Source organism: Colias philodice, chromosome 12, assembly GCF_061535455.1.
Source record: "Colias philodice isolate Cphi_HAF_F1 chromosome 12, ilColPhil1 Martin Lab GWU primary, whole genome shotgun sequence".
NCBI lineage: Eukaryota > Metazoa > Arthropoda > Insecta > Lepidoptera > Pieridae > Colias > Colias philodice.
Genome location: NC_143097.1, coordinates 5922449 through 5945423, shown reverse-complemented (window position 1 = coordinate 5945423; position 22975 = coordinate 5922449). Strand labels below are relative to the sequence as shown.

The 22975-nt window shown below is 34.1% G+C and overlaps 5 protein-coding genes and 1 long non-coding RNA gene across 6 annotated transcripts in view; 2 read left to right on the top strand and 4 right to left on the bottom strand.

The window, feature by feature from the left end:
* Positions 1 to 22975, bottom strand: part of LOC149484046 (uncharacterized) — a 130502-nt gene that overhangs the window by 23023 nt on the left and 84504 nt on the right. The window lies entirely within an intron of this gene.
* LOC149484070 (uncharacterized) lies at positions 2924 to 3621 on the top strand. The gene has a single exon (XM_089701608.1). The coding sequence runs from the start codon at positions 2940 to 2942 to the stop codon at positions 3480 to 3482; it is 543 nt and encodes a 180-aa protein (XP_089557734.1). The 5' UTR covers positions 2924 to 2939; the 3' UTR covers positions 3483 to 3621.
* LOC149484069 (uncharacterized) lies at positions 4980 to 5559 on the top strand. Its single transcript, XM_089701611.1, has one exon. The coding sequence runs from the start codon at positions 5029 to 5031 to the stop codon at positions 5485 to 5487; it is 459 nt and encodes a 152-aa protein (XP_089557737.1). The 5' UTR covers positions 4980 to 5028; the 3' UTR covers positions 5488 to 5559.
* On the bottom strand, positions 6197 to 6929 carry LOC149484068 (uncharacterized). Its single transcript, XM_089701604.1, has one exon. The coding sequence runs from the start codon at positions 6872 to 6874 to the stop codon at positions 6275 to 6277; it is 600 nt and encodes a 199-aa protein (XP_089557730.1). The 5' UTR covers positions 6875 to 6929; the 3' UTR covers positions 6197 to 6274.
* Positions 8832 to 9726, bottom strand: LOC149484067 (uncharacterized). The gene has a single exon (XM_089701591.1). The coding sequence runs from the start codon at positions 9685 to 9687 to the stop codon at positions 8908 to 8910; it is 780 nt and encodes a 259-aa protein (XP_089557717.1). The 5' UTR covers positions 9688 to 9726; the 3' UTR covers positions 8832 to 8907.
* LOC149484066 (uncharacterized) lies at positions 15372 to 18285 on the bottom strand. The gene is made up of 3 exons (XM_089701621.1): positions 18216 to 18285; positions 16584 to 16751; positions 15372 to 15654 (listed from the first exon to the last, which is right to left on the bottom strand). Exons 1-3 carry the CDS (start codon positions 18225 to 18227, stop codon positions 15565 to 15567), a joined length of 270 nt encoding a protein of 89 aa, XP_089557747.1. The 5' UTR covers positions 18228 to 18285; the 3' UTR covers positions 15372 to 15564.

Genomic DNA, 22975 nt, shown 5'->3' with positions numbered 1-22975 from the left:
CTAACAGTTCTGTCATTTATACCCACCTCCTTATCATCACGCAGGCGTCACTAGAGATCTACACCAGACAGTTGTCGATTTTGTAGAGTTGATTACATTATCTAGGGGTCGTCCCTTTGAATTGCCGCCCTATTTCTTGCAGATCAATATTTTTATCGATACTGCCCAGTCTCTAGAAACCTTTGGTAAACTCACCGAACTGCATAACAGCTCAGATTTTACTTTTTAGCCACGGCAAGTTGACATAACCCCTGTTTTAGTAGAGCCACAGTTTGGGCCCTCTCAGCTACAGCAGTATCCATTATTTTGAGAGAAAATTAATCAAAACTACAGCATCAATAATTAAACTTAACGTTATGAACAAGAGATCCCGAAAAAAGTCATTTTGGAACTGGGAACACGGGCATAATTTGTCCCGCCGTAAACCGTCAAATCAACACTGTACAGTATTTCTGTATAAAAATTTGTTACGAATCATTAAGTGCAGTAAAATTTCCGAAAAACATAATGATTAGCATGTTATCAGACCCTTACAACAAAATACAACAATAAAAGACGACTTATTTGTGAAATAATCGATAAATAGCAAACATAGTGTAGGTGGGTCGATTTTTTTGATGACCAGTGTAGTATTTCATATAAATATTTTCTTCTTGAAGACAATAATTCACCAATTAAGATAATCATCACATAAATAATAGAAAAATAGAAACTAAGGAAGTCTAATTAAACACTAACAAATAATTATTAATTCAGGCCCCGGAATCACAGACACAATAGAAAATCTATTGTGTCGTGGACCGATCGGGCCGTTCGGGGCTCTATGGATTATACAGTATAAAATAATCTTAAATTTATAACAAATACATTGAAATTTGATATTATTGAAAATAAAAATAAACTTACTAACCTAATATTATGACAAGACATTCCCGTTCGTTACAAATTCGTTCGTTCTATTAAATTTTATGATATTACTAGATTTCCGCCCGCGGCTTCGCCCGCGTTTTCAAAGAAAAACCCGCATAGTTCCCGCTCCCGTGGGATTTCCGGGATAAAACCTACCCTATGTGTTAATCAAAGTTACCTTCTATATGTGTGCTAAATTTCATTGTAATCGGTTCAGTAGTATTTCGGTGAAAGAGTAACAAACACACACACACACACACACACACACACACACACACATACACACACATCCTCACAAAATTTCGCATTTATAATATAAGTAGGATTAAAACTGCTTTTAACATTATCTCTCTGATTCAATTTTTTAATTTATCTATCAAATTAAATACTTCATTAAATAAATAATAATATTACCTTCACTATCGCCTAACAACTGTTTAGAGCAATCTTCCGTATCCTCTCCCAACTCACGGAACAGTTGTATTAAGTTCTCTTCTGAATTATTTCTGAGAAACACGAAATATAAGGTTATTTATTATGCATACCATGTTTAAATATAAATTTATAGTAGAATCGTTTCGATCGCCTTAAATACGTATTGTAATACATATTATTTTTTATTGACTTATCAAAATTTTCCCCACAAAGAGAAATGTTCCTCACGTATAAAAATTTTCCTGGCGTATATAATTTTTCCTGACTTATAAAAATTTTCCTGACGTATACAAATTTTCCTGGCTTATAGAATTTTTCCTGACGTATATAAATTTTCCTTACTTATGGAAATTTTCCTTTCTTATAGAAATTTTCCCGACTTATCGTAATTTTCCTTACTTATGGAAATTTTCCTTTCTTATATAAATTTTGCCTGACTTATCGTAATTTTTCTGTCAATCGAAATTTCCCTAACTATTGTTAAAATCATTTTTCTAATCACCCGAAATTTTGTGGGTCATTTGTAACAGGATGGCGGTTCTACAGGGGTCTTAGTACGCAATGAAAAAAAGAAAAATGATGGTCAGAACGCTGATACCGGATACCTTAAGATACTGTAATATAAAATATAACAGTATCTTAAGATAAAATATTATAGTATCTTCACCGTGTGTGACGCGCTTTAGACATATTACATAATATTGCCGTTAAAGAATTGTTAAAGAATTTATCGTGGGTAAGATCAAAACGTATCTTCATTTACTATCAATCTTGATTTATTTTACTATAGTAAAAAGATACATCAAAAACATTATAATCCCTAATACATATATATGTACATGTATATGTTTGATCGCAAAACCACGCTCAATTTACGAACACAAAACTTATTTGACTCATAAAAAGTGAACAATGTTATGTTTGGAACTTCGTCGAATATTACATTATAGACTCAATCGTGTCCAAAAAGAGCTTGATTATAGTAGTTTCATTTCTTACATTATTGAGTGGTTGGTGACTTATCTATTATTTAGCAATTAGCAATTGGAGTGCGTAAAAGTAAGGTTCTTGCTATCTCCGATTCAAAACATTTTATTATTAAGGGTTAAAAAATAAATACAATACTTATGTAAAATTTGTAACATTGAGTCTCTAGAAGATTTTCTCCTTTTTTGCTCTTAGAATATTAAAAAATATCTTTTTTGTTATTAACTAATCAATATTTAATAAGTCCTACAATTTTTAATTAAAGTTTATATTTTATAGATCCTTTACTTTGAATATGATATATAAGATGATATATTTAACTTTATTGGGAAATGTTGGTTTTAATTCAAAGAACTGTTGCGATAAGGGATGAAAGTGTTCCATTGACATTGCTTTTATTTTTTGATCTTTATTTCAAGTTGACGGTGATGGACTGGCCTGTTTGAGCTTCTCGATGGCCTTGTTAAGTGTAAATATCAACTTCCCTGACGACCTTCTTGCACCGGTTTACAATGCAATACCGCCCTTAATTTTTGAGATCACTTTCAATAAATACGATGTTCAGAATTGTTCGGTATCAGTTTCTCGACAGAACAACACAGACCAAGATGTTCAAATTGGTGGTGTTGTCAGCTCTTTTCGCCGCGGCGGTGGCTTCGCCAGGCTTAATTGCCCGCGTACCCTTCGCTTACCACTCTACACTTGTATCGCCAGCGACTACAACCATCTCGAGACAGGCCAGCAGTGTCATCCATCCGTCTCCTCTCGTCTCTTCAGTATTTACCTACTCCGCGATCCCAACGTACGCTCATTATATCAAGAAGCGGTCAGCACCTTTGGCTCTGAGCACATACGTAGCACCAAGAGCTTTTGTGGCTCGGGCTCCTTTGGCTTATGGTGTAGCGCCCATCACCACGACCTACCACTCTTACGCTACACCTTTGTTCCACGCGTCACCCATCTATAGTACAGCGCATTTAATCAAGAAACGGTCCGCACCTTTGGCTTACTTCGCTCCAACAACTTACGTGTCTCGTGGGCCTTTTGTGACCACATACACTGCTGCTGCTCCGTTGGCGACATCTTTCGGGTACCCTGCTTCAGTAATTTCTCATGCTCCCATTGCCTATACTCAGTTTATTAAGAAGTAATCCATTCCAAACCCTTTCTCCCTTAGTTCCCCACCCAGTACAACATTAAACGCTGCACCGATTATTTTTCTCAGTTAAATTTAAAATATCCGTTTTTAAACAGTGTATATGTACATACATGATTTGTAAATAAAACAAATAGACCTAAATATAATTTTTATTATTTCTTTCCTATTATTAACATGAATCTACATATTTATTTTTCCTATGATTAATTTCATAATATTAGTATGAGTATAACCTCTTAATTAAAACAAATTTATATATTTTGAATACATATTTTTGTCAAACAATGTTAAAATGCAATTAAGCTTCATAGACCTGCTTCTAGGTAGACTAGAAAGAAGTGTCTGTTTTTTATGTATTCTATCTCGACTTGAATGATGAATGGATAGTTTTAATTGTATTGTCATCTGCATTCGCTTCGTCTTGTATTGTATGTATAGAAATTGGATGCTCCAAAGCTCTGGCCAAAGGAAGATTATGAAATAAAGTCATGGCAATAGGCATCAATACTGCATCAGTAACTATATTTGTTGTCCTCACAATTTGTGGTTTTTCCTCCTTAATGTGACTTGCCAGTAGTGTACCCGATGGACTATAAATAATAGGCGTGACTGCTGATTGTTTTATATCGATTCGCGATTGATGAGACACGGCACTAGGCGCAGACAATATAAGAGGAACTAACTGACATTGCACATTACATAACACCAAACAAAAAACTGTTAGTAAAAACATTTCAAAGTCGATATCGAGAGTAATAGTTATGACATGTAAGGTCGTAGTTTTATAAGCGCATAACGGTAGATGTAAGTTGATTGCGCAGACGCGATTCAAGTTCTCGGTCGATGATGACAGGTTGTTGCATCACAAGGGGCATTGACCTGATTAAGATGCACGCTTCTTTATGAATGAAACCTTTGCTTTCTGTGTTTATATACTATGCTTTGAGGATAAATGTATCATATAAAATATCTAATAATGTACTATGGGCAATAATGGAACCTAAGATAAGTATCGAAATTATGGGAAGTTTAATATGAAAATTTTTGATATACATTTCTAAATACGTATTGGAATATGTAATGAACTACGTAATTGTAAAATCACTAGTTATAAACGTTGGTTATGTCTAAATTAATTAAAACTAATTGCACGTTAAGTACATATATTTTAAGTTAATAATGTTGTAATTAATTGGTGTGTTTACACACTTATTCAGACTCGTTCTTTTCCCACTTTTGGTTTTTTATGAGTTAGCTCGGTAAATTTCATAAAATTATTCATATTAAAAAGGAACCTTACAGTATATAGACACTGAAACTAATCATGCCTATTTCCAGTTACCTAACAATCGAGTTAATTCCGAGTTTTTGTTAACCATGCTCAATAGCGTGACCAATCTATTATTAGGAACTTCAATCCTGTCACCGTGAATCAGAATTAGTAGTATAAGAGGAAGGGTCATGTCACAAGGAGCGTTAGTCAAGACAAGCAGTACCAATAAGTAACCAAACTTAAAGGCCATAAGCAAAGTCAGAAAATGTTCCGCTTATTGTGTTTCTGTGCATTTCTAGCCTTCTGTCATGGTTATGCTATACCAGTGGCGCCATTGCACACCGTTGCCGCACCGATACCAGTGCCTTACCTTAACCATGCGTACGGCTATGGAGGACACGGCCTTGGCCATGGATTTGGTCACGGATTCGCTAAGCCCCTTGGCCACCACATACTGAAGAGATCACCGCATTTCGTTGAACCATTGGCGCACGTTGGCCATTTAGCCCCAGTAGCTACGCACTTAACAGGCTTGGCTCCATTGGCGGTTTCCCATCAAGAACGAGTGGATGTGCATTCGGCCCCAGCAATTATTTCATCGATTGTGCCTATTGTGAAGGAAGTTGTTGCTCCGGTCTTAGCTGCTCCCATACTGCATAAACCATTCGGACATTATGGCGCAGGCGCTTACGGGTCGTTCCACCCTCATGTAGGACATTATTAGGACGGATTATGTAGTGAACTTTTCGCTAAGTTACTTTTCATCTGTTTGATTTTACACAATTTATCGAATTTTATTAAACAAATAAATAAAACTATGCAATTTTTTTTCGTTCCTACTGTAGCCTTAAGAAGATCATAGCTTAGTTAAATTTGTTTCTCTGGAATTTGAATTAAATATAAGTATAAACAAGATAGACAAAAATGAATTAAGTAGGTATAAGATACACTAATATACAAGAACTTTAATAATAAACTTTAATAAGATACATATTTTGAGGTAATTATAAAACTATGTAAATTGATGTTAATTAAAGAATAAAATTAAAATACTTAAAAAAAGAATTATCATTTAATGTATCTAAATATTTCAAAACTGCATTAAATATTAGATTATACTAGATAGTAATAATTTAATAAAGTTTACATTCTGCGATATTTGATATTTTTGTAAAAATACATTATGAGTTTTAGATATAATACATGGTAATTATTACTTCAAATAATATTACTAAAAGAAAAAAAATTGGGATGTATATGACTAATTGGCTATTGTTATGTCACAGTATTGTCAACATGAAATAATTAACCTCAAAATGATAATACTTTATTTCATAATATAAGAAAATAAAAAAGTGATAGGCATGGGCATACTTGCATACTATTTAAATAACAGGTGTTAATACCTAAGGTTAATACTAAAACAATAAAAATTGTTTCAAACATTTTATTGGCAGTGAACTTTGTACATGTTCGTTGATCAAATTTTATCGGTTAAAATCGGATATTTTTTACCATGGGTGGACAGAGAGGGCCCTTGGGTAGACGGAGTAAGAGGATACAACTGGGCCAGAGTAGGCAGAGTAGGCGTATGGGGAGTACGCTGAAACGTAAGCGGGGGAGGAGTAGGCCAATGGAGATACAACCGAGCTGTAGGTGACAGGGGAAACAGCGGCGAGCGAGCGTTTGGCGATTCTGTGCACTCCAGATAAGGCCTTGGCTTGGTAGTGGGCAGCGCGAGCAGCGACGACCTCAGGGGTGTCCAAAGGAACACCTTGTACGGCGTCTAAGACAACAGCGGGAGATCCAGGGGCTTGAGACCAACCGGTGACAGCGGGGACGACGGCATGGCTCACTGGAGCGTAGGCGGCGCTGTATACTGCAGGTACAGCGGGGGATCCGTGAACTACGCTGCTGCTGTATTGTGAGACGGAGCTGGTGGCGGGCGACACGACGGTGCTGACGGCTGGAGACACGACGGAGGTATAGGCCACGGGTGAGACGGCGCTGTAGGCCACGGGTGACACGGCGCTGTAAGTCACTGGAGCCACCCAGCTGGGCTTAGCTGCTGCCAACGCGAGCACAGAGAACAACACCACCAACTTGTACATCGTGGTCTGTGTTGTGTTGTTTGATCAACGAAATTAGATCAAATGATGTCTAACATGTGCCGACGATAGCTTATATAGCGACGCTACTTACCCAATACACGTATATAAAAATGCCACTGAATCACCTTCAAATTATATCGCCAAATATCATGTCGTCTAATGTTTTTTACTACCTATATCCAATTGACCACTATTAGATGCGGAAGTTACATCGAATGTAAGTATGCTGTCGATGTGAATATAAATGAAATCTATATCCATAAATTATTCTTCAATGGAGATATATTATAGAGTAGCCAAAATAATTGTTATAGTTTTTTGTTTCACCTATAATAATACATTACGAGGATAATAAAATTGGTATGGGATGTAGTTGAAATATGAGCTAGACCTACATAATAAGTAATTTAACACAGTAACAACATGTTTATATTAATCACAGTGAAAGGCTATTAAACATTTATTAAGATGGTAAATTCAAGATAATCCTACTTTATATCGCGTAAATGTTATTATTATATATATTAAAAAAATGGAAGAATATTAAAAGAATGGAAGACTTGTATTTAAGGAGATGTGATATTTCAGATTCACATATAAGTACATACCTAGTTACATTTACTTACGGGGTAAGTTTGTAATTATGAATAAAAAAAAAGTATTTTATAAATTTAAATACTTAATCATACACAATTAGATAAAGGAAACAATTATATCTAATATATATTGTGTTAAATAATAAAAATAAGTAAGAATTGTTGTCCTTGTTCTAAAAATATTTAGAGTAGGTAATTAAGGAAACCTACCTACCTATAAAATAATTTATTACGCGTGTTCAAGCGAACATATACAGCGTACAATGATTAAAAGCAATAACCAAAAAGGCTTTGTTACTATATAAGAAGCAAAATACAAACATTGTACATCTGGCCCGATATCGGAAGATATAAAAATGCGCATCCTCGCATTTACATATTCTGAATAATATTGCGATTGAATCGATTATTTCATTTCCAAAGCGTCTGAATAACAAATAAATGCATATCTTTCATGGTTCACTACTCACATTAGAGCAGGTCACACGTGCTAGCACAAGACAATGCCTGTTTGTCCACAACGCGTGTAGACTCCAAGTCACTACAGGGTTGCCATATTTCTCAACAAAAGACGTTATCTGTCGACATGTAATCTCTAATGCAATCTGATAGCATCAAACGTGCTCTGGTTTACGTCAACGATGAAAAAAAGCTTTTGTAACAAAGCCAACTGTCAAAGTATGCACGAATTGGAGTATTCATTCAAGTTATATGACAATGCATACCTACTAATTATTACGAAAATATATCTTCGTAAATAATGATTGTACTAGATTTATATTATTTTCTGTTATTACATAGAAAATAATTTTTATTTAGCGTCATATCTGTGGGTGTGTATCTGCGTATATCATACTTTAAAACCTTTTACTAAAACTTTCAAACCTTAAAAGGAAAATGCGATTCCTTTTATGATAACTTTTTGAGAATTTCAAAATATGGCAATTGTTGCTAAGTAATTGTCTCATTCAGTGTTATCAAAATTCTGTTGGTAGGTAGTACTCGTTTTGACGTATTATGTACCCATTACCCAATGAAACGTAGGCTTAAAATAATAATAAAAAATTGGATTTATTTTTAGCATTGAGTTTAAAGGAACGACTACTTTGGACTGTTATTTACTTATGAGATATGGTTCGAAATGTGATAAACAAGTCATTAGTCAATACATACACATTATTTAGAACGTCAATTTTTTAATTGTTTATTTCAAACGTATTTTTTTTAAATTTGTTGTATAGTTTTTAATTTTATTATTATGTCACACTTGTTAAAATGAAAATGTTACCCCAATGCATAATATATAATTATTATGTTTAACCAGGGAATAGAAATAAAAAAAAATATTTATTATTATTTTATGATATTTATTTAAAGTTATATAGTAGTTCGTCAAGTCTGAACCGAGGCGTAGACACCTCGCAATCGTGATGGTACTTAATATATTCTTGCGAAAGCAGGAGCATGCGCGTAGGACGAAACGTGGGCCAAGGGAGTTGGGTAGACCACGTGAGACCCAGCGTAGTTGTGTCCCAAGGAAGAGTATGCGGGAGCAGCAGGCAGAGATGCGTAGGAAAGAACGGGGCCATTAAGAACGACGGACCGTTTGTGGATGACGTGAGCTTCGTTGAGGGCAGCAGCCTTAGCTTCCAAGTGAGCAGCACGAGCGGCCGCTACTTCAGGAGTTTCAGACACCACAGCGGGAGCAGCGACGGCGGGGGCGGCTACTACGTTAGGTACTGCAGCAATAGCAGATGGCGAGTAGATGGAGGCGACGGGTGCGCTGTACGCGATGGGAGATGCGTAGCTGCTGAAGACGGGCCCGGCGGCAACGGTGCTGACGATGGCTGGGGATGACTTGATGTCTACTCTGGATTGGCTGGAGATAGCTGCAGGAGCAACGGCGGCGAAGGCCGGCGCGGCGAAGGCAGCGGGTGCAGCGTAGGCGGTGGGGGCAGCGTACGCGACGGGAGTAGCGTATGCAGGGGGATCGGGACATATGCGGCATATGGGCTCAGCTACAACGGAGCGGGCGATTGGTGTGATTGTCTCGGAGATGACAGCCGGAGATGATTTGATGTCTATCCGAGATTGGTGTGACACAGCAGATGGAGCTACGGCTACGGCTGGTACGGCCGCATAGCTGAGAACAGCGGGTGCTGAAGGAGAGGCGGCGGCCAGCGCCATCACGGAAAGCAACACCACCAGCGAGTTCATCGTGGTCTGTGTTAGTTCGGGACTGAACGACAAAAACTGATTAACTGATACTTTCTTCCATATGTCGATCGTATTTATACAATGTTCAGCTTCCAAATGTATCGAAAGTCAAGTTCAACGAGTTTGCTTACTCATCGCGTGAAAGTCAATCTTGGGCAGCCAGATTAAATTTAAATTACCTAATAATATTACATTTTAAAAACAACATACTTTTATAAACGATAATTCTGTTAGTTCATGCATCTAATTGGCATTAGTTATTTTATAAAGTACTAGTGACCCGCCCCGGCTTCGCACGGGTGCAATGGCGGCCAACCGGTACCGCCGCAAACGCTACGCCCTGCAATTTTTAAATCTGTAATATCTTCGAAAATATTCACTTAAATCGTAAAGGGCCATATAGATCTATATTAAATGAACAATGTATTCAAGGTATTTAATTGGTTAAGGATTAATGCTGTATTGGTTAAAATCGCTTCGAAAATTAACCATTATTTGTCGTAAAAAGTAAATGACAAAAAAAGTTATTGTGGGTTATCCTTAAGAGATAGACATATACCATTACGGACTTTTCTGTAGACTTTTTCAATGTGTATAATACTTAGAACATTATTTTGATAAAACTCGTAGGGTTCAGCCTGCATTTGCAATGTAAGCGGAAAAAATGTAATTTTTTACGACATCACATTAGAAACCTCAAAAATAACAGTACTTCTCCACTATTTATGGATGTTATTATACATATAAACCTTCCGCTTGAATCACTCTATCTATTAAAAAAACCGCATCAAAATCCGTTGCGTAGTTTCAAAGATTTAAGCGTACAAAGGGACATAGGGAAATAGGGACATAGGGACAGAGAAAGCGACTTTGTTTTATACTATGTAGTGATAAGTAAAGTGTCATGCAGAAAAATCATTTTATTGAATCTTTCAAATCTTAAAAGCCAAATGATTTTTCAATCCAGGAAAGCCCGGTAATAGTTGTAATTTCTCATTAGAAAGATAAAAATTATCGCAAATAACAAATAAGGAAGGTTTAGGAAGGTTCAGCGCGGTATTGCAAAAGTTTTACGTTTCTTGATGATTGTCACTGGATTGATGTTACGCATTGTACATCTTTAAATACAGCTATCTAGTATTTAATGTTTCTTTATTCCTTAATTTGTGTATATACTTTGGTTACGATAAGGTTTTATTTATATCCTTGTCATTGTAAAATAAAGAATTTTTACATTGTTATTCATCACACAATAAGCTTTTTAATATTGAAATTACATTATACAAATAATTATCACAGTATTACCATCTAATATTGTAATACTGTGTAATTATTATCTGTCTTATTTTTATAATAACACATTGGAGATTAATATTCGCAAAAATGATAACAGCTGATAAAAGCTGCGAGTTTTTTTTACGGGTTGGTTCACGTGTTCCATAATACTTTTTAGATGTGTAATGTATAGGTAATTCTTACTTGAGCTAAGTATATTACTATAGAATATTTTTGTTTTCCGTTCATACACGTGGCAAATTATTATATAATGCGCCATATTGTATTCTATTTTAATATATAACTGACCTGGAATAATTAATAATATAAAAATGACGTGTGGCACTCGGGGACTGCCGCGGTAAAGCTATTGCATGCTATGCCTTCAAGCCACACCTCCGTGTCCGTCGGAGTGGGGAGCGTGAGGTTTTTCGTTACGGAATTTCTCGATTCGGTCCCCGCGCTCAAGGCCCGCGATAGAAGCTATGCAATAGCTTAAAGATAAATAATTATTTCATTGGTTATCTGGTTTGTCAAGGTGAGAGAGCTTAGCATAATGCAAGTATAAATTATGTGATCGTTTTTTGTTCTTTTTATTTCATTAATTATAACTAATTAACTTATTTAAGCATTTCATTTAGATTTTTAAATTCGAATGTATCTTATTTTGTCCTTCTTTCGCGGGATTTAAAAGTATTTGATAAATAAAATTACTTTCCCATGTATTGACTTATCATTAAAATATGGAGAGCTTTCTTTACACGATGTTCTCTTTTATTTTTTTTGTAGTTGTAGACGTATGCAGCAATATGTACCCAATCACTTATTCTAGATTTTTCTTAAAAAACGTGTTTATTTTATGTTTGTCGAAAATAAAAAATAAAACAATTTTTTATTCCTTAGTAACTATTAAAATAGGGAGCACAATTGAAATCATTTTAGTTCAATAAGTCGTTAAAACTTGATGTATTTTTTGTAGTTGTGCTCTATAACAAAATGTTAAGGTTTTTGCGGGGTGACCTTGGACCAATGAAAGCTTCATTCTCGCTCGACGACAAGGCGGTGACTGGACCAGTATCTTGGTAATTATATAGAGCTGCTAGTATTTGACTATGATTTCTTATATAAGATAGTAGGTATATGCGTTAATCTGCACCATAGCGTTAAGCTTAACCTTTAATTTCTGAGCCTAAAATATTTATTGAAAGTAAAAAGCGCTTATTGATATCAATTCACAAAAATAATAACATTGGTTACAAGGTACACAAAAAGTGTGGTTAGTAACAGAGCAAATCTGGGAACAGATAATCCCATCCACGGACATATATCAAGATAGACTAAAGGCCGCTGCATACGTGACGGGATTTTACCCGGACGGGACGTGACGGGAAGTTTTGGAAACATCGTTGCATACAAAATGTATCCAAATACGTATATGTCACGGGAACATCGACGGGACGGGAACGTGGACGGGAAAAATATCGTCGCCGACGATGTTTAGCACGTCCCGTCCCGCACGTGCCCCGTCCCGTCCGTGATTTCGCTACGTATGCACAGTCGCTCCGTTCGTGCCGGAGAGATTAATAGTGACGCCTTCCAAGTATCGAAAATGGACGACGAAAAACTGATCGAATGTGTTCGCTCATATCCAGCTTTGTATAATTTAGCGAACCCACAATATTTAGACACAAAATATAAAAATTATTTATGGCGAAAAAGTTGCTGTGGAATTATCATTCAGTGAAAACGGTTAGTGTTATTTTAATGAATATATTGTGGTATTCCTAACTATAGTCCTTTTTACCTATGATGATTCCTGTGACACTTCATCGTGTTCTGAATTACGTATTTTATGTTTAAAATGCCAAAATAATTTTATTTGCAGAATGTAGATTACAAAGATGTTAGGCAGGTACATATTACATAGACTCTTAAACATTCTGGCTCGTAATTGAGCATGCAAATATATTGTAAATTACAATAAATAATTTTATATTACACAAAACTAGATCCCATTACAAAATTATAGCAGCTATTATAAATTTAAATATTATAAATAATCTTATATATATTATAAATTAAACTATTATAAATCCATCTTTCGTTGTTCACAACACTAGCACGTTAGATCAGAATCACGTCACGGTGCGTATGCGTTTGCACCACGTTCCCGTTGTGAACGAGGCAATCACGTGCCCGTCCCGCTCCCGTCCCGTCCGAGGTATTTTCCCGTCACGTATGCAGCGGCCTTAAGCGAGTGTATGTACTTCCCGTGTCCAAACTACGATTATGAAACTTACTTGACGCTGGCCTACACTCAGTCCGCGCTTGCAGTTCGCCAAGGAAAGACGTGAAGCTGAATAAAGTAAAATGCCGAATTACGCCGTTATAAACTGCAGAAACTCCACAGCTGTGAGTGGCCGAGTTAGCAGAGATGTTTCCTTCCACCGGTAAGTAATTTTCTAATCAGAATATGCACTATTTATTTTAAAATCAAATAAAGAATATCTGTGGAAAACGATCGTGACAAACACGGATACCAAATCATACGAAATGATTCGGAATACATTGCGGCTTTTACTTGGCACGGTAAAGATCGCGTCGTATGATAACAAGCAATGAATAGCGTCTTCTCATTTTTCTGTTCTCATTTTTCTGTCCAATTTTGTGGTTAGTGATGTTCATTTGATGCAACAGTTCTCGATTCTAATCGATTTTATAATCGAACAGATAAATGATAATTTGAAGGAGCAATTTTTCAGAAAAAAAGGCATAGATTTTTTTTGTCATTTAATACGACTTGACCTAGAACTTTTAAGTATTTTAATGCAAAGGTACTAAAAATAAATATTATGACATGGACGCCATTAGTTAAAGTGTCATCTTGGGAGTTTTTTAAGAAAACTCCTTATTGCTTAGACTATGTTTGTTTTTTCAGTTTTCCAAGTAACCCGAACATAAAAGGAAAATGGATCGATGCAACGGGACATAAAGATTGATTGATTGACAGTTTCATTACTTTCTTTCGATGGCCTCTCTAGTACGTAGTACATGGTAACTCAATGGGCATATGTAAGAAAAAGCTAAAACACATTAGTTTACTTGTTAGAATATTAAAAGGTTTATAACTTTATTTTATCATCCCTCTGTCTATGGTAATTATCATTTTTCTGTCTTGAATCGATTTAGTAATCGATTACGATTCATTTATTTGACTACCTCTTAGACATAGATCTAGTTTGATCTGATTTCTTTCGATTTACTTCGATGGGATAGGACGATACTAGAATCGCCGCGCGAGTGGCGGCCTAATCGATTTAGCGTAAAATGAAATTAACATCACTAAAAAGCGCTCGTGACGTCATAACGCGTCAAGGTCAGTACAAAAAATATGACACGCTTGGTTTTCATACAGATCGCGGTACTTGCGTTGTCTACTTATATATACATGTCTGTGATCCCATCGTTACATAAATATACGGTATTAACAACTCTCTATATATTTGTAGCAATAACTACTTGTCCTATAAACGGCATGCGGAATAAGTTCCACTATATATGGACACAGCCTCAGCTTATGCCTATTATTACTCCCCGACAATACACAACAATAATTTAATGCACCTGTTGTAATAAGTTCTCATTATGTGTACACTAATGACTCTTATTGATGAAGATGTAAAAATGGAATATACGTTTGCTTTCTTTAAGAATCTTCAAGATGAATACATTTTTCTTGCTATTTATATATCAATGTTTGGGTTACTCATGTAACCTTAACATTTAAATAAATGATGGTGTTACATTTTGGTACTTACATTTGTAGCATTTTGGTAGCATAAAAATATATCCGCCTGTCCTTATTTTTTATCAGAAATGCGTAATTATACGTGGTATTAAAATATATCCACTTTAATCATCGGTAAAGCTTCGAATTAATGTGTAATGTTTGCGTTTTTGTCATTTGTTCTTTTGTATATTAGCTAGATGCGTGGGTATTTGGGCAAGTGCATCACGAAAAAGGTGTTTGACTAGTATTTTCAGATGTTGTCTGATACTAGGAGTTATTAAGGTTTAGCGGAGTATTGTGTTTCTTGTGAAATGATAACTATTTTTGTCAATACTCAATACAAAAATATTCGAAAAATGGATGTAAAGATTCGTATTTGAGAATTACTTATTCTTATTGAACGGGTTCTGATAAACCGAGGAAGTATTGTTTCCAACCAGCGGCATATACTGACGACATAAATAAAATAAATGCTCATGCTCACTTTATAAAATCATATCGAATGTGCGGTTTAATTTAATAATTTTACACTAACCTTTCCTCACTTAAGTTTTACGGGCAATTTGATCTCGCTTTTTCCCTGATTTATTTTTATGGGTTATAAAATTAAAACACTTCCTTTCACTGCTATAAATATAATTTAAACATTCCAAAGTGATAGATGTTGGCACTTTACATTCGATGTTTTTAGACTATACAAGTTTAAATACTATTTAGGTAGAGGTTGACTGTTGCGCTTCTGGACTAAGACCGAGTGGTATGGTCCCAGCTAGGCTGTGGTGGTGGTAGCCTGGTAGCCTGGTATGTGGGTATTACCATCCGTGGGCCAAAGGTGCGGCAAGAACTGGCGCGTGAGCCACAGCTATGGGGGCATGCGCGGCAACGACAGCTGGTGTAGCGATCTATCGAACAATTTTTCATTCATGAAATCTCTTAAACGGGTCTTCTTTGTTTTTCCATTCATGTAAAGTTTTTCAAGTGTTATCAGTTAGCTTTATTTTGCCTTGATTGTTTTAAAAAGCAAATAATGTTTAATGAATGATGATGATTTTATTACATTTTTTATTTATGTTTTGTGGGATGCACAGTGAAAAGTAAGTAAGAGAAGGGCAGATTTCATTACTGGCATTTCTTAACACATTTTCAAATAAGACATTTATGTGTATAAACATTTCGTCAATAATATAAAGCTTTAGTACAGCGTGATTTACGAAACTGAACGTCTTCACATTTAGTTGTATTGAGAATTGAGATAGAAATAATCAAAATGTAGATCAATATTTTATATAAGTATTATCACGGAATACGGTTTTTAATAACATTTTATTACATTATTATATTAGCAATATATTTTAATGAATGTGCATGATGAATTATTCATTCTCAAATAAACATAAATATTTCTCGTTGTAAATTGTCGACTAGTGTCAATTTGCAGTAAGGTAAGCCTATGTACTCAATAATTATAATAATGCTATAGGTATATAAGGTTCTCTATTTAGTATAATTGATATGGCATTTGCATTTAGATATGTAATTTCTTTGGCATTTAAATTGAACCTAATTGAAATGTATGTATATATCTTGTATGTTAAAACTTTATTTTCAGTTTTTGTAATAATTATTAATTTTTGGTTATTTTAGTCAGTTTCCCAACTATTGACTATAAGAAAAAGTCTTATTTGAACATGTGTTAAAAAATCTATCACGTTATAAGTCAGAAGTGAAACCGGCCTTTATATCGGGTCCTCCAAGAGTAAATTTTTATAATCATCAATAAGTATTCTAATAATATTGAACCTAATATTATATTATCTGTGTTTGAACTTACCCTGACAGTGTTAGCGTATGAAGTAGCGACAGGGACTGCAGCTTTGACGATAGGGGCGCTAACATACGCGGGGGCGACACCGTAACCATGGCCCCAGGGCGCGAGGGCGGGGGCGCCGATGAGGCCGGGTGCGGCGGCAGCGACGGCCAGAAGGGCGGTGAGGACGACCTGTTGATTGCAATTAATTATTAATAACATGTTAAAAGATGACAATGCATTTGCGTGTGCTTAATCTAACCGCATCTTACCAATAAGGCAAGCTTACATAGGTCTGATACTTTATTGAAATAAATTGTGATAATAATATATAGAATTCTAAGAAATAATGTACAATACAATAAATGTAGAACAAATACGAAGTGTCCGCCTATATAATAACAAGGACATAAACCATAAGAACCACGCAGTGTAGGCGTGCGAAAACTGGACTTTTGTGGTCTCGTTAAACAATAGTTCAACTAACGCCATTGCTATCCTGCTAAGATAGAGTACGACAAGCGTGTATTAATTAAGGTGCTAGTGCATTGATAATTACATGCCTGCTCACGCCTTGTAAAGTTACCGAGCAACTGCGTTAACACTAATCGTAGTGGTCACAGAGTTTGCGGTATTCGTCCACACATTGGCGTAACTAATATGCCGCTTAAAATAACGTCACATTATGTTCATCATATAGTATCAGCTGTAAAATGATTACAGTAAATTTCGTTAATATATTAACTGTTTAGTATTGAATTATTACAACAAAATGTCGGTGTTAGATCTAATTAAGATATGACACTGTCATGACTTAATTCTGTAAATAGATTCTGACGAAACAATTGTATTAGGATTTAGATTTTAGGGACTTTAACAATTATTGTTATAATATCTGTTATTATTATTTATTATAGGTTGCATAAACTCTTTACATACTAATAATAATATTTGTTATTTTTAATGTGAAACGCAATATTTAAAATAAATACATAATGCTTTGAAGAATGTTAAAAGCAAAGTTCAGGCTCGGTAGACATTAAAGTACCTCTAGGTAAACATGATACAGATAAGTATACAGCGTAAGGGAAATAAATAAAAACGGATAGGTATATCTAAAGGTTGGCATTTACTTGTCGAAATTATTCACTCAAACAGACATTTAAAAGTCTACCGTATAGGTAGTAACCACTGACCTCGGAAGGTCGTTGCCGCTCGAGAATGTCAAGTTCAATAAGAACTCTTTAATCTGATACGATAAAAATATACCGCGAATATCACTTTCACATTTGAAGCGACGTGCAAAAAATGATTGATGGTAGTGGAGCATGTTTTTAAGGTATTTTCTTTAGCTAAATTACGCCGTATTTTAGGGTACATAAGTTTTAAATTAATGTTCACGTTAATGGCTCCAAAAATATTGATTCTTTATGTTGAAGTAGTATGTAAACAACAACCTTAAACCCTTGCGCTTGGTATAACATGGCATGCTAAAAGCTTTAATTTCTTTATTGGTATCAAACTTAAGGTCTCACGCTTCTTATGCTCTAACTGCCCCAGTATAACGTTGCAAAAGTCTATTAACAAAACTTATTACCAAATAATAAAATAATAATTATAAAGGCCAAATGTTTTTCAGTAAAAAGTTTATCTTACCAGCTTGTACATTTTGGTTGGTTGGGATGAATGTGAAGCGTATTAGGGAGATATTAGATCGAATGTGCCTTAGAACTGTAAATAGAGGGCTTTTATAGTTCTAAGACTCGTAGTTCGGCCAAATCGGTCGAACCCTACCCAGTACTGTGCCTAGGTCATCTATAACTTAAGGCTAGATATGTGTGTACAGATAGCAAAAATGATATTAGTCAAATATCTTTATTTTATATTAATAACAATTTATACATTCAGAATACAGAGATACACCCTTGTATAGAGATATCTTACTTATTGTATTTATTCACCTTCTGCAAAGGATTAAATGCTACATTTAGAAGTTGATGGTTGTTTTACCATAATCGTAGATATGATTACAATATCATAATATGCAACTATTCAAATTGAAAAATAAACACGACTGGACAATGACGCCTGAACACGCTTTGTTAAAGTAACTCAATTTGTATAATTTTCCTATTTATTTTGTACGTTCATGTAAATAATCACCAACTAAATCAAAAACAAAATATATTCTAGAAACAATTATCCTTACAGCATAAAGTAATAAACATTAATATGTTAATAAAAATCCAAAAAAATATGCATAAATAGTAAGGCAACCAATTCAACATATTTCATAAGTCACTTTGCCTTTCAAAATGCAAGTTGCATTCTGGACCGTGGGCTGGAATGGCTTACTCTTGTCTTTTATAGAAAATATTAGTAATATTTGTGACTTATTACATCAGCTGTTAACAACCTTCGTTATATTGGTAAAAGCAATATTAACTTGTAATAATAATTATTCATATTTTATCACTTACCTTTGGTCAATGATAACAGCATTGTTTCTTTTTTAATTTGGATTATTAAATGAATAAATTACCTGTAGGTCCTAGTTTTAACAATAATTTGAAGAGCCTTTGTACGCTAATGAAATTTATGTTTATTTTATATAAAAATAATAATTAATCTATTGATCCAAACATGACCATCCTAATGTTCAGGAACGTATTCAGTTGTTCAATTAAGATGAAAAAAACTTATTAAATTAATTATATTGTCAGCTATATCAACCATAGTCTTAATTTATATCATTGCTTGTAAAAAGTGATTGATGATTCAAAATTATTTTAATTTCAAAACATCACAACAATTTCAATTTTCAACACATAAATTTACACCGTGTACTCAACTTCTTTTTAAGCTAAGCTATGTTTGTTACGCTTTGGGAAATTGTCAGTCATAGTCCATGATTTTGATAAACATAGAAACAATGTGGAAACAATATTATCACTACATAGTATAAAACAAAGTCGCCTTTTCTGTCCCTATGTCCCTATGTATGCTAAAATCTTTAAAACTGCGCAACGGATTTTGATGCGATTTTTTGCAATAGATAGAGTGATTCAAGAGGAAAGGTTTTAGTATATGTAATGAAGTAAAATTACATCAATATTCGAATTTGCCGCGCTTCGCGCGTTCATGTTATCTGTGGCGCGGATTGACGTGGCGGTGAAAGAAAATGGCGAGATACGATTGAAGTATTGTGTGCTGGTGTGCAATGCAATTTATAATGAAGCTTAAAGATGGAAGGAATATAATTGGGGATTTACTATATGTGGACTTTGAATGTCGTTTCTTTGAATTTACAGAGAAACAAATTGGTTTTCTTGAAAATCCTCAATAATATATCTTATATATATATAATTTATTAGGTTTTAGACAAAGCGGGCGAAGCCGCGGGCGGTAAGCTAGTTATAATACAATTGTCATCGTCACCTAGAGATAGAGACTATGACGAATGACAGGACAAATGGATATATTCTGAGAAGTGTATGAAAGAGGGTAGAGCTAAATATCGCTGAATAAGGGAACCTGTATAGAGAAGGAATACAATGGGTTTGTTCAAAATGTAAGGTCACGTACTCCGTAGGTAATTTTCCTTTTATAGCAGAATAATATAGCTATTAATATTAATACAACCTTTATATTTTTAGTCTAAATTAATGAATAATTTTTCTAAGTATAGGATATATCATAAATCCATACTATAATATTATAAATGCGAAAGTAACTCTGTCTGTCTGTCTGTTACTCAATCACGCCTAAACTACTGAACCAATGTTCATGAAATTTGGTATGGAGATATTTTGATACCCGAGAAAGGACATAGGCTACTTTTTATCCCGGGAAAATAACGCAATCCCGGAAATCCCACGGGAACGGGAAATATGCGGGTTTTTCTTTGACTGCGCGTGCGCGAGCGAATGACACTTTTATAAAATTAGATATTTAGAAATATTAGTAGACATTTAAATAAACAACAAAACGAAGATAGGTTACGATCGAATCGTTATCAAAGAGCTTAAAAAGCTTAATAGTAAAATCAATAAGTTCAGCATATAAATCAGCTTAATATAATATTTAACTTTCTTATACAAGGTTATACTTTGGGTGGGAGGTATTTTCAAATAACTGTAATATTGTTTCAGTCAGAAAAAAAGCTTTTGTTAATATAAATGGGTGATCATTACTTTGAAGTCTAAAGATGTTTGTTTGATTTTTTGTCATGTATAGGCCCCTGCAATGGAAATATGTACATGGAAAATAATAAATTGATCTTATATATAAAAATAAATCGCAAAATGTGTTGGTAAGCGCATAACTCGAGAACGGCTGAACCGATTTCGATAATTCTTTTTTTAATATATTCCTTGAAGTACGAGGATGGTTTTTATGTATATAAAACGTAAATATGTACCACGGGCGAAGCCGGGGCGGACCGCTAGTTTAAGATAAAAAAATAATTTGATTTTACGTTTCTGTGATTATAAATTACATTAATAAATGTTCATATTCAGTCATACTTTACTTTTTACTTCCGAAAGTTTAAACAATCACGAGTATGATTCCGTATCCGCTTAGTTACAAATGAACTCTTTTATAATAATATTTTTTAATATTATTTCCTTTTATACTGACCTTACTTGGAACACTTGGTTGCTATAACAAGCTTATTTTTAATTCCACACATACGATATGAAACTTTACAGCGGCGTTGTCTACTACGACAGGTCATTTTGATCCTTTCATGTAATATTATAACAAAATTGATTGCCATCGAGTAAAAATTATTGTCATTTTGAGAGCATATAAATACCCTGAAATAATTTTAAATAGGAATGTATTTTTATTAAAAAGTAGTCATCAATTTTTCCAAAAAGATAAATGTTTATTCTTAAAAACATCAAACAAATAATATCAATTCAAGGTTATGAAATTAACAAAAAAAGATGAGCGTGATATTCATAATTCTATTTTTTTTAATTTTAATTAAATTAAATGTCTAATCATAATATACTAGAGACGTAGAGAACGTAGATTACTTTTAGTATAAAAATGAAAAGCTCATGAAAAACGATCAAAATTGTTCAGTCCATATGCAATGAAAAGACTTATCTTAAACAAAATTAAATGTATTTCTATAGAAGATTTTGCACGTTAGTTGACAACTATTGAATTAATTTCTGTCAACAGAGTAGTTTAAGAATAGAGATATAACTATTTCTTATTATATTTTAATAAGTAGGAAAGCTTTGTCTCTTTTTATTTTTTATCAAAGAAACGCCTCAAATATTTTTAATGAAGAAAGCTACCTTCCTTCGTCAGATTTTCTTGGAAGCTTATAGAGAATACTTGAAGTATAAAAATTAAATATACACGTAATTGACTGAGATTATTATTAAGTAGTCCTTATAAAATAAAACTTCAAATATCAGGACATTGACTTCTACTTATCTTTCGGTATTTTGACGAATTTCCGTAATCATTTTATTACTTACATCCCAATGAAATTCGATAAAAGGAATAGCTCAAGTGTGTAAAGATTTATGTTATTTTTTCATAATATCCTATTTACTTCCACAGAAACCTTTCTTATTCTTGTCAATTCATTAATGATTTATGGTTAGTTGGTAAAGGAAGCGGTCGTTGACTTCGGATTTTCTACTATATTACACATTTACACAAAGTAATATGATTTATTTTCTTATATTGTAGCATTAATATTAGTTTTTGAATAGTTCGTGTTATTATCTTGTATGCTGCAAACTATGCATTTTAATGGTACACTTTACTGAGAACCAAGAACATTTATAGGTTTAGGCTTTGATATACAATGTTTTCATTAAATAATATCTGAGTGTGTTACCATTTTATCTACGTTAAAAATACAGTTATGGTAGAAAACTTTACAAACGTTCTGATATTAATTGTATAGAACTAAATAGCAAGCACAAAAAAGTAAAATACAATTAATGTTGTTTCGTTTCATTCTCTACATCTCTCTAAAAGTAGAGCTTAAGGAATACTAAACGTTAAAACAAATCTAAATATTAATAAATTATTAGATTCCTTTATATATTCATATACTAGCGGTCCGCCCCGGCTTCGCCCGTAGTACATGTTTACGTTTTCTCTACATAAGAACCATCCTCGTACTTCAAGGAATATAATAAAAAAAGAATTATCGAAATCGGTTCAGCCGTTCTTGAGTTATGCGCTTACCAACACATTTTGCGATTCATTTTTATATATATACTAGCAGTCCGCCCCGGCTTCGCCCGTGGTACATATTTACGTTTTCTCTACGTAAGAACCATCCTCGTACTTCAAGGAATATAATAAAAAAAGAATTAACGAAATCGGTTCAGCCGTTCTCAAGTTATGCGCTTACCAACACATTTTGGGATTCATTT